Below are 11,572 nucleotides of genomic sequence, written 5' to 3'. Positions count from 1 at the left end.
GATAAAGTGATCTGGCAGCGTTGCAGCTGGGGTGGGTATGGATTTGGAAATCCATCTATTCCAGATAAGTTGCTACGCTTAGAGAAGAAAAATGTCATAAAGTTGGGAGAAGATCTAATAGAATAATTCACTGCACATAACATTTGTTATTAATTTTGGCCTGTTTACTATTTGGAAACACATTTTTATTAGCCAGCCAGCTCTGCAGATGGCTGATTATTATTCATAGCAATTCCCCCCCCCCCCTTTGCATTGAATAATTTGTGGCTACATCAGCTTTATTCCCAAGTAGTGGAAGTTTAATTCCTCAGCTTGGTCCACCCCAAACAGCAAGGAGAAAAAAGAGACCTAAGTCAAGTGTTTCATGCACAAGTTTGTTTAAAGATTCTATGTTCTATGACAAATATTTCAGATTAAAAGGACGTTCCCACAGGCAATGAAATAATGAAGCCCTGAGAATGGGGCAGCCGAGGCATGACGCTGATAGCGTTTTCCACATTTGATGTACTCTCAAAGGAGGAGAGCAAATTGTGAGAGCAATATCCTGTTGTGTTTGTAGATATTTCCTACCAACTGTGGGCCAGATTCTGCAGCCGGCCATGGGGTAATGTGTTCAAGTGACGGGGGAAAAGTCCTGTTTCAGGGCTTTCTGTGCTGTACTCGGTACTGTGCTTGGTGCAACTGTTGGCTGTAACACTGCAAGTGTATTTAACACCCATGTCAGCGGTTGTGCTGGTTTTTAGGGGGACTGTTCTGTGTGAAGGTGCGGATTTATCACCAGGTAAATCAGGAACTGGTGTTCAGGTACCAGAGGGATGGGCGGGGAGTGGTTCAAAACTGTGTGGACAGACGGAAAGGTGGACAGAGGGTGCTCAGATGGACACCGCGGTCTCATCGCCTGCACAGGCTTCACAGAGGAGTCCGGTGAGCCTGGGAAGTCAGGCAGCATCTAGAGAGAAGCTGTAGAGAGCAGAGATCTCCTCTCTGCCCCATGGGACAGCCCCGCATCCCTCTGTCGCCCGGAACAGTCTCCGGGGCACCCTCCAGACATCCCCGCATCCTTCTACCCCCCGGGACAGCCTCAGGGTACCCCTATACCCCGCAGGACCGCCTGTGGGACATCCCCTCGTGCAGCCCCGCATCCCTCTGTCGCCCGGAACAGCCTCCGCGGCACTGCCGCACACCCCAGGACAGCTCCGCAACCCTCCATGCCCCAAAACAGCCCCGGGGAATCTCTCTATCCCCAGGGACAGCCCATGGGTACCCCTTAATCTCCGGGGCACCCCCCGGCACACACCTACACCCCTCTATCCCCCGGGCACCCTTCAGCTCCAGCCTCCGGATCCCACTTAACCCCCCGGTAGAGCCCCGCACCCCTCCGGGACGAACCCGCACCCCGCTCCGACCTCAGCGGCCAGGCAGCGGCTCCCAGCGGGGCCGCCCCCCCCCCCGCCCCCGGCTCTGCCCCCGCCCCGGTCCCGCCCCGCGCCCGGCGATGTCTCCGCCGAAGTTTGCCGCGGCGGCCGGCACGTGGGAGCCCCGCACCGAGCCCCGCAGCAGCGGCAGCGGTTCCCCCGGTCCCGTTGCCTCCCCCCGGTCCCGTTGCCTGCTCCCCCCCCCCCCCAACGGGGGATGCCCCCCTGAAGCGCCGCCGCCGCGTGTCCCCCGCGCTGGGGATGCGGCAGCGCGCAGCCCCCCGCCACCGCGGAGCGCTGCGCGGAACGGCCGCGCCGGGGGGCGGCCGCGGAGCATGGCCAGGGCGCCCGGCCGCCGCCTCGGGGTAGCATGGCCGTGAGCGCGGCGGCTGCCCCCGCCGCCGAGCCGCTGCCCCGCAGCATCTTCAAGAAGTTCCTGGTGATGCTCTGCTCCCTCCTCATGTCCCTCTACGTCTTCTACTGCTTGGCCGACCGCTGCCAGACCCTGCCCGGACCCATCATCGCCGCCGGTGCCGCCTCGGAGGAAGAGGAAGGCGGCGGCGGAGGGTACCTGGGGGGCTCGGCCGAGCTGCCCCCCTGGCAGGCGGCGGCGGCGAGGCGGAAGCGGCTCCTGCAGCGGCTCAAGCAGCAGCGGCGGCGGCGGCAGGAGGCGGCGCCGGGCGAGGAGGTGCCGGCCGGGGGCGGCGGGAGCCGGGCGGGCGGCTCTGGCGGCGGCGGCGGGGGCAGCGCGGCGGGCACGGCCGGCTCCCTGACGCTGCTGCTGGGCGAGGGCTCGAAGCGGCTGCCGCAGGCCATCATCATCGGCGTGAAGAAGGGGGGGACGCGGGCGCTGCTGGAGTTCCTGCGGGTGCACCCCGACGTCCGCGCCGTCGGCGCCGAGCCCCACTTCTTCGACCGCAACTACGAGCGGGGACTCGCCTGGTACAGGTACGGGACGGGCTGGGGCGGGCGGCGGCTCCGCGGCGGGGCCGGGCCGGGGCTATGGCCGAGCCGGCAGTGCCCCCCGCTGGCCGCGGGTACCCTCCGCTACCGGTCCGCGGCTGCCGGACCGCGGCTCCCGGACCCACAGCTCCGCTGCTCCAAATCCTCCTCCGCCCCTGCCCCATCGCTGCGCCCCGAAGCCTCGTCCCTGCTCCCCAGCCCCACCCCGACGGTCCTGCCTCACTCCCCAGCCTCGCTTACCCCAGTCCCCGTCTCTGCTTCCCAGATCCCCGTTTCCCAGGCGCTCTTCCCCCAGCCCCTTTCTCCACCGCTTCTCCCATCCCTGATCCCAAATCCTTCAGTCCCCCTTTCTACCCCACACCTCCTCCCTGCTCCCCTCCACCCCATCCTCTAATCCCTTCCCAGCCCTCTTCCCCCACAGCCCTCCTGCTTCGGGGGTGCCCCCTTGCAGCCCTGCGTGCTCTCTTCATGGGGGGAAACCGGGCAAGGGGAAGAGCAGTGGGTGCCCCATCACCCTGGGGACTGCATGGAGATGCTGAGGCAGAGCTAAATCCCCCCCGGAGGAGCACAGACCCCCCCCCCCCCCCCCCCCCCCAGCATCTTGCTGCTCCCCAGCTTTTCTCAGAGATGGGGCTTTGCAAAGCCTGTGGCTCATCCTGACTCCCCTTGCAAAGCATCTTCTCCTTGCCTCCTGCAGCTCCCAGCCTGGTAGCAGCAGCTTTCCCATATTCAGTGTGCAGAAAAGCCCTATTCCCTGTGCAAATGTTCCAGCAGCCCCAGTAATGAGTAACCAAAAACAGTTCCAGGAGCCCAGCCTTGCCTAAGCAATAGCAAAGAGGTAGATGGGGTGGTTCTTTCAATGAATTAGTGTTTCATTAAACCAAATGAAAGGTATCCCCTTTAATACAAGATGGTAAATGTTAAAGCCAAGGGGCAGGATTCTCATTCGTATTGTTTAGATGTTTTCCTTGTGTGTGTTAAAGCTAATAGAGGAGCAGATTCCGATGGAAAGGATTGGTTAGGGTGGGGGCAAAACTGCCTTTTTCTGTGTTTGTGGCTTTCTTGAATGAACAAGCAAAAAAGGAGAGGATTTAGGTACTCTCAGAGCTTGTTTTACTCTTGCGTTAACCCCAGCTATTAGGCTGGTTTTGGCTCAGTGTTAGAATGTGGAGTAGGATAGTACTGATGGTCCGAGTGTTTATGTGAAAGGTTTAACACGTGGAAGCGATGAGCTTCCTTGTGTATCCGGCAGTGTCAGGAACACGCCGGGATTTTGCAGGCAGCAGTGTGGGCTCTTTGAGAGGGAAAGAATTCCTTTCGTGTGGGCTGAAGCTGTCTACAGAGCGGTATTTTTAGCGCGCGCCTCTCCCGTTTCCACGCGCTGACCCTGTATCGGGGAGGAAACGTTTCAAACCGGAGCTGGGAAACCTCAGGGACTTTAATCAAGCCTTGGCTTTGAAAAATAAACGCGCGGCTTTGGGGTGGCATCGGCTGAAATGGATGGTGGGGATGAGGGAAAGCTCATTTATCAAAGATGCTCTGCAAGCCTTGAGCAGATGGCAGTGGGATAGACCCGCTTCTGGGAACTGCCTGAGCGAGGAGCACAGACCTAGACAGGGGAGGAGCCACAGGCGTTTAGGGCATAGTACATGGGGTGCTATGTACCCTGTACATAGTACAGGGGATTCAAGTTTTCCAGGGGTTTGGTCTGGATCTTGCTGTTCTTCCTCATTCGAGGTGCTGCCCTGCGCGCTGTTTGTGTAATCGTTATGCCTTAGCGTGCGGTACGTGAGCTCTCCCATTAATTGCCGCAGTTTGTTTGCTCTGGTATTTGATGTACTGAATTTCATCACTTTATTTTAGTTTTATTAGCCCTGTGGAGCCTGAGGTACAGTGAATTCTTTGTATGGGCTTATTCCTTTGAGACCTAATCTTGCTGGCTTTGCTTGTATGAGTAATCTTTACTAACACACAGAGTCCCGGCGCGATGGCAGCGCTGTGGTGTCAGCCCGCTGGTAACCAGTTACCAGCCTGTTAGAAATGCTCATTTCTGTGTCTGTCCATGGGTTTACTGCAATCTTTGCTGAGGGTTCAGTGGCGGGGAAATGGCCAGATGTTTGCCAGGGGTCCTGATTTCTTATCTTTGACATCAGAGGCTTAGGTTTCACGTGCAGTTCTGTTTCCCAGCAGTCAGACTAAACAGCATCATTACAAGGTATAAACACTTGGGTTTGCTTTCAGCGCCCGCAGGAAGCCGGCGCAGGCAGTGAGCGCCCTGTCCCAGGGAACAAAAAGCTCCTGGCTGTTTGCAGTGCTGTGGGATGCAGATGGAGAAGAGCCAGCCAGCCTTCACGGGCAATGGTCAATGCCATCGTCACTATGGGCTGTCAGAGGGATGCCACATCAGGACTATAGCAGAGTGGCACGAGCGGGACCCCGGTTCCTCCTGGAAACAAAGAGCAGCTCCAGTAACAGCTACTTGTCATATGGTGTGAGGGTGGATCAATGCAGCTGAGCTGTGGCCGCAGGAGCAGGATGATGCTCCCGACGCGGCTGGTTTGATGTGGTACCTATAGGGCTGTGGCTCAAAGGCACTCACGTGGAGGTCCTGTCACTTACTGCTGTGCCACACAAGGCACGAAACCACTCTGTTGAATCAAGTAGCGTAATTGCTCGGCTCTTACAGCCGGAGCTATGCCTGGGTGAGGAGGCAGTCGTCCTGCAGAGCCTGAGTTTATGAAAACCCAAGCTGAGTGATTGAATTTGGTAAGTGCGACACCTCCGGCCATGCGTTTGGGTACCAAGGGAAGCTGTGTGCCGAAAGCTGCTTTCCCAGTTTCAGGCTCGCAAGTCCTCCCTTCATACAGGGACAAAAAGAGGGAGGGAGCAGCCCACAATGCTCGCATTGACTTCCCAGCACAGAAACCTCCGCTCCAGCCCTGAACAAGGCTATTGAGCTAACAGGGTTCAATAGCAGGTGAGCATGGGTTTTAATAGAGTTCAACTGCCATCCCCCACCCCAATACGGCTATATACAGCCTGAGGAAAACTCCCAAGAATAGGGGCTAAGCCAATCAAGTAAAAGAAATGTCTGGATTAAAACCAGAATCTGTATTTGCAAGCGATATTGCGAGCCTGGCTGGTTCCCTCTGATCCTTTGTTAGTCTCGCACTGATTGAGCTGCCTGTTGGAATGTCATTATCCTGTCAGTCACCCCAGGAACATTTATTTCATATGGTTTAATCTCCCTGGCTCTGTAGCACCGATGCCAATTTCACTAGAGCGAAGCCAAGCTAATGTCATTAGATTACACCCCATCCAGGGGAAGATGAAAGATGATTCAAAGTTACTCCGTCAGGTTGGGAGTTTAAGTATCGCTCCTCCCTGATGCTTCCAGAGCTGGGGAGTTCTGTCTCCTAATTACTGTCCTCTTGGGATTTTGCTCCAAGGCTTTTTCTTTCTAATCCAGGCAGCCGCTGATGTTTCTGAGTCAAAGGGAACAGAGAACGTCTCGGTTGCTGAAGAGATGGGATGGGAGAGAAGGGGGTTTGTTTCGGGATGTGCTTACAGCAGCTGTTAGCAGCTGTATCCCATCCTCTGTGCCTCAAATCATGGTGAAATCAGAGCCCTGGGGATGGAGGAATCGGGCTGCTCCGGTCCCAGAGTTTTGTGGTCACTAATTCAGCAGCACAGGCTGTGAGTGCTTTGTAAGCATAGAAGTGAGGCTGGGAGCATAGGTGTGCGGATAATGCCAGGAGAGACTTCAGGGGAGCGAGTACCATTCCTGAGAGGTGGAGCAGGACTGGATGGCCATCAGGAGGAAAGACCTTGTTGCAAACCCCTCTGTGTGAGGGAGATGCTGTAGCAGTAGTTGCTTTGAGTTGATCTTCTCCCCGGCCTTTCTTCAGCCATCCTTGCAGCCACTGCAAGAAACACCAGCCAACGGGCCGCGTGTGCCCGACCCAGGACATGGATTGTGCCGTTGGGCATGGAGTTGAGCTGGTCTGGGTTTTCTGCTCCCTGCTGTGTGCGCATCTGCTTGTAGGAAGGTCTGGTTTAGCAGCGCCTGCTCCTCATCTCCTAAACACGTCTGAATTGCAAACAGCATCAAGCACAGCCTGCAACAGTTTCTTGGGAAATTGCAGCCTTGGACAGGCACATGCTGAAGAGGATCAAGGTCCTTGTTTATTTATTAGCTGTGTAATCAGATACCTCCCATGCTGAGCTCATGGTGCCAGGTGCTGTGTAAAAAGGGAACAAAAGATGGTGTTGGCCCCAAAGCATGGGTAATTCACTCTAAACAAGAGGTGGAGATAGGCACAAAGACAGGGGAGTGTGTGTCAACTGGTTGGGGAGCATGGGTCTTCTGGCCAAGGAGTTACTGGGGATGGAGGATGAGGTGGGTTTATGGGTGGTTGAGTGGACCTTTCCTTCCTGGGGAAGAGCACGGGTGAGGAGGAGGTCACTGAAAATGCTGATGCGATCAGGGCTGGGGTCATCGAGTCTGTTATAAAGACAGTGACCGATTCTGGTGCTCATGTGCTTTGCTGCTGCCTTTGTGCGTGATCTGGACTCTGATACTCCAAGGCATTATAACAAAGATGTCTTAGTGTGCCTGTTCACCCGTCGGTGAAGTGGGAGAGGAGTCACTGCCCCATGCTGCAGGGATGTGACTCTAGCACCTCTCTCCAACCTAGACGTGAGGAGATGTGTGGAGTCTGAGCTTGCCAGGCTATGCTATGGGTTAAATAACACCTATAGCAGGTGAACCCCATCAGAGCTGCTGGCAGAGGTCCTGCAGCCTTGGCACAGCCTTGGCACAGCCTTGGCTTACTGTCCTCTTGTGGAGTGCCATCCAGTGGGCACACCTAATGGATGGCACTGTCCAGGCATGTCCAGCAATACCTAACTGCAAAGAGCTTTGTCTAGGCTCTTTCCCCTCCTTAAATAAACCCCAAAGGGTTATTATTTTTGTTGGTTCTTTTAAGCATTTTGCATCTATATGTATTGCTTCTGTTTTCTGTTAATGGAGGAGTTCATATCCAGGGTTCATGTCCGTTCCTTATGATGGGGTAAGCTCCCGAGTTGGTGTATAAGCAGATGTCTACCCCACTTCTAATAGAAAGCATCAAAACTTATATGTGTATTGGACTCTTAACAGACCCTCTTGTCTGCACAGGGATATACCAGGGTGGTTCAGAAGTCTGTAGACCACATCCTCCTCTTCAGTACTGCTTCATGCCCTGGTCCTTGGGGCCCAGGTGGCTGGAGAAGATCAGCACCTTCCTCATCCACCCTATGGCTCTGCCTGGCTCTGGGGTGCTGGGAAACTGGGCTCTGCCTGCTGGTGCTGAGCAATGTTCAAAATATGGCCTCGACTGTCCAAGATCTTGTCAGTTGAATTCAGAGCCAGGTCCCATGAAAAGCAGCACAAAGCTCCAGCTGCTGAGAGCCCATTTATGGCAAAGATTATGATACTCTTCAGAGCAGCAGCAGATTCATCCCTCTTAAACCACTTGTCCCACTTTAAGGTTGGACCTTGCAGACCCCCACCTATGCATGCAGCCTGTCCTGCCATCGGCCCTGCTGCCTTCAGGGAGCAATTCCATCGGGTCTGGGGACTGAGGCCATGCTCTGCCCACACCATCACCACCAGTACGTCTGTTCACTGCAGCCGAGCTAGGGTTTCGCCCGACCTTTTGTAGTCTATAATAAGAGCAGTTAGGTCTGGGGAGGTGGGGAGGGAGTTGGTGCCTTTCCAAAGGGTTCAGAGCAAGCAACAAGTGATCAGACAACCTGAGAATAGCCCCCTGTGAGCCCCCTCACTGATGCAGGCATTAAAGCTCCTGAGCTGCTAACTATGCTTTTCCCCTGGAGAATACGGAGGTAACCCAAACTGCTTTCACAGGCAAACAGCAGAGACTGGCGAGGGGGAACAGGGGAGGTTGTTGTGGCCATAAATCCTGGCACATTGTCATTACTTGGGGGTATTATGGAAGGGAAGTGGATTAGGTTGCAGTTAAAGTTGTGTTGCTGGAGCTGGGTACCGGGGTCTTACCCCATTACAAAGCCCTGTGTGGTCAGTGGGGCTGTGCATGCAAAGTCTGTAGGATCGGGACCATCCTGTGGATAGTGACAGTGTCCCAGTGTCTCTGCGTGTCTCCTGTGTCACCAACCTCCTAGGAGATCCAGTTTTCCATGGTCTGGAATTCAACATGTTTACCTCCAGCCTATGCTCTCCTGAGCCCTTAGGGCTCCCCCGGGGGGGGTATGTGAGTAGAACAGTGCCTTCAGTGGGAATATGAATAGAGTTGCTCAAGGAAGTGGTGTTTCTTTCCTCGAATGATGTGACTCTGCAGAAGGGGATCTCTGAGCAGAAGAAATCACTAGTTCCCTTCGTGCATGGCAAGAGCATCCCTCTTGCTTCCTGGAAGTGAGGAGGCTCGTAAGGTGCTCTTTCTGCTGCAGCACCATCTGTTGCAGAGATGGGAAGAACCCTGCTCAAACTCCCCCAAGCTCCAGCCTGCTGCCAGGTGCATCTCCATTGGGAGACAGAGAAGCTTCCCGTCGCTGCCCCAGGGGAGCATTGGAAACCTCATGGGGTTGTTTTCCCCACAGCTGAGCAGCCGTGTCCAACCACCACATAGGAAAATCCCACTCCAAGCTTCCGGACACCTTTCTTGCACAAACCCATGCAGGTTGCAGATGCCAACACAGCAGCTTCAGCAGGATCCTGCTGTGATCTTCAGGCTCTAAGTGCAGCATCCCGATGGGAAGCTGGCTATTTATTTATTTCTATCTCTCTGGAGGTTTCCTTTTGTGCTGGAAGTCTCAAGGAGCGAGGCTGATCCGTTCTGACGTCGCCCCTTGGAAAAGGGCTCCCTCCTGCAGCCCATGCTCTCCAGGGAAGCCTTTTATGGGAAAATATCAAATCCAATTGTTTTGACTTGTGTGTTTCTGTGATGGTTTGTGTGTGTGTGTGCTCACGTGTGCGTCCCTGGGCTCTTGAGTGTTGCGCTTTGTTGTTCGCATTGCAATTCTGCTTTCGTGGTGTTCTATTGCAAGGTTGAGTACTGCATCCCATTTAAACAGTTTGCGCTGTCTGAAGTGGTCTGTTTGGGAAGCCTCTTTTAGGGAGAAATTCCCAAGTGTTGGCATGTTCCAGCTCAAAGTAAAACAAGTGAGGAAACTTGGATTTCCCACCTGGGGAAAGCTCTGTGTCTTGATCCCATTGGCACAGGGTTAGTAAGTGGAAGGTGAGGAGATGCGATGGCCCAGAATTGGTGTGCAGAGAGCCTGAGGAGGTGGCCTGGCTCAGCTGAGACCCCCCAAATACACACTCCAGGATCAGTGATCCCACAGCGCTGGTGTGCTCTGAGTCCCTGTAATGTGCCAGCTGGAGATGGTGCTTTCCCCATTTTGCATCTGGACTTAGTTGGCTCTGGAGTCATTCTTCCATCTGGAAACCTGCTTCTTAAATCCCTTTGGTCTCAAACATTGCTGGACCCCAGGTTGTGCCTTGACAAGTTCTGCTTTAAGCCTCAATATAAAGGTGTTTGGGAGGACCCTGAGCCTCCCGGTGCAGCTAGGTATGGCTTTTCCCTGCTCCTAATTGGCCTGTGCCCATGGCAGGGATCCCAACCCTGGATGGGAGGAGCACAGGGTTACTCTGGTTGTAATTAGTATTGTGCCATTAACAGTCTGTTACTTGCATAGGTAAAAGCTGTGATGGCAGGAGGAGGCTGTATGATGTGCCAAAGCCAAAAGTGGAGGAGATCGCTCTCCTTTGGGGCACAAACACTGTGTCAGTGGCCTCAGCTGTGATGTTTCTCACTTTCCAAAATGATGCTGTTAGGAGGTGTTCCAACCATGGCAGGGGGTTGGAACTGGATGATCTTAAGGTCCTTTCCAACCCATTCTGTGTATTTATAGCTGTCCGTTTGGGTCTGACAGATGGTCCCTGAGTTAGTGCCGGGCTGTGGTAGCATTGGTAGAATGGCGGATGCTCCACTAGCAGTAGGGAAACAGGCAGAAAAGCACCTAGATCAAGGCTTAGCACATGGGACCTCTTGGCACCTAGTTCCACGCTGTTGTTGATTCTCTCTAACAGTGGTAGGAAGGAGGCTGTCTGGTACAAGCATTAGCAGTGGGTGTTTGGTGTGTGCTGAGCTTCCCTTGCCATCAGCCGCATCCCACCTGGTGCTGCTCTGCTCCTCTGAAGGTCATAGAAAGTTCCCCTGACTCCTCTCGCAAGGATGGAGGTGCTAATCCCAGTGCCTGGGCTGGCTTCCAGCTCAGGTAATTCTAGTCTCTGCCCCTAAAAATTAACTGCAGTTTCAACTGGCTCCAGTCGCCTTTGTTCCCCATCCATGGACCTGCTGGGCATCGTGCTGCTGGCAGAGGCCCACCACGTGGCTTGGGGCAGTTGGTTTTTAATGCCTGGGAAGTGGTGTTTCTTCTGGTCTGCACAATGGTTTGGGCTTTTCTCTGTGCAAAAGCTGCATGTCACAGCCAGGGGTAAAGCTCATGTGCAGTCGTCCTGCCCTCCTGCACTGCTGAGCTATGCTGTGTCTGCAAGTCCACTTGCTTGCATCTCTTATCTCCTTGGGTGCTCACTGTTCATGTTACGTTTTCTCCTCCCCTGCACTCATGTGCTGTATTATCCAGTGGCCATGCACTGTAAAAGGAGCTCATGGGCTCTGCTAAAGTTTTCAGGGGGTGGTTGAGAAGGCAGCAGCCATCCCTCTTGTGTCTCCATCTGTACTATCAGCAGCAGCTTGGAAAGCAGCAGAAATAGAGACTTTTTCCAACAGTGTGAGATTCAGTTGTGAAACTGGCTGCCATGGGAGGCTTTTGGCTAAAGGGCTCTAAAAGGGCTCTAGGAGTGCTTAGCAAAGAAGGATGAACCCAGAGCTGTTAAGCATGAGGGACCCGCTGAGGGAGCCCCCAAACCTTGGCTGCGGGGACCAGGGGTTTGTGCCTGCTGCTGGCATAGGAATGAGCTCATGGGTCAGGGGGCTGATGGGTTATCTTCCATAACTGTTACTGGGATAATATAATTGGTGTTACTTGGTTAGAAATGTAATTCCTGGAAGGGAAGTTGCCAGTTGGCACTGAATGGCCAGCGGTGGATGGCGAGGAAGGGAGCACTGCAGTTTGCACTCATGATCTGGGTAATTTCAGTACAAGTGACC

At 54.5% G+C, this 11,572-nt stretch overlaps 1 protein-coding gene across 1 annotated transcript in view; it reads left to right on the top strand.

Annotated features, from left to right (window-relative positions):
- The first annotated feature begins 1,728 nt into the window (after positions 1-1,728).
- The window catches only part of LOC136021548 (heparan sulfate glucosamine 3-O-sulfotransferase 3A1-like), a 31,994-nt gene continuing 22,150 nt past the window's right edge, over positions 1,729-11,572 (top strand). Inside the window, exon 1 of the mRNA XM_065693870.1 lies at positions 1,729-2,363. Coding sequence (XP_065549942.1) covers positions 1,786-2,363 — 578 coding nt within the window. The 5' untranslated portion in view covers positions 1,729-1,785. The remainder of the gene's footprint in view (positions 2,364-11,572) is intronic.

This window comes from Lathamus discolor, chromosome 13, assembly GCF_037157495.1.
Source record: "Lathamus discolor isolate bLatDis1 chromosome 13, bLatDis1.hap1, whole genome shotgun sequence".
Lineage (NCBI taxonomy): Eukaryota > Metazoa > Chordata > Aves > Psittaciformes > Psittacidae > Lathamus > Lathamus discolor.
The sequence above is the reverse complement of the archived record's forward strand: the minus strand, read 5'-3'. Positions and strand labels throughout refer to the sequence as shown.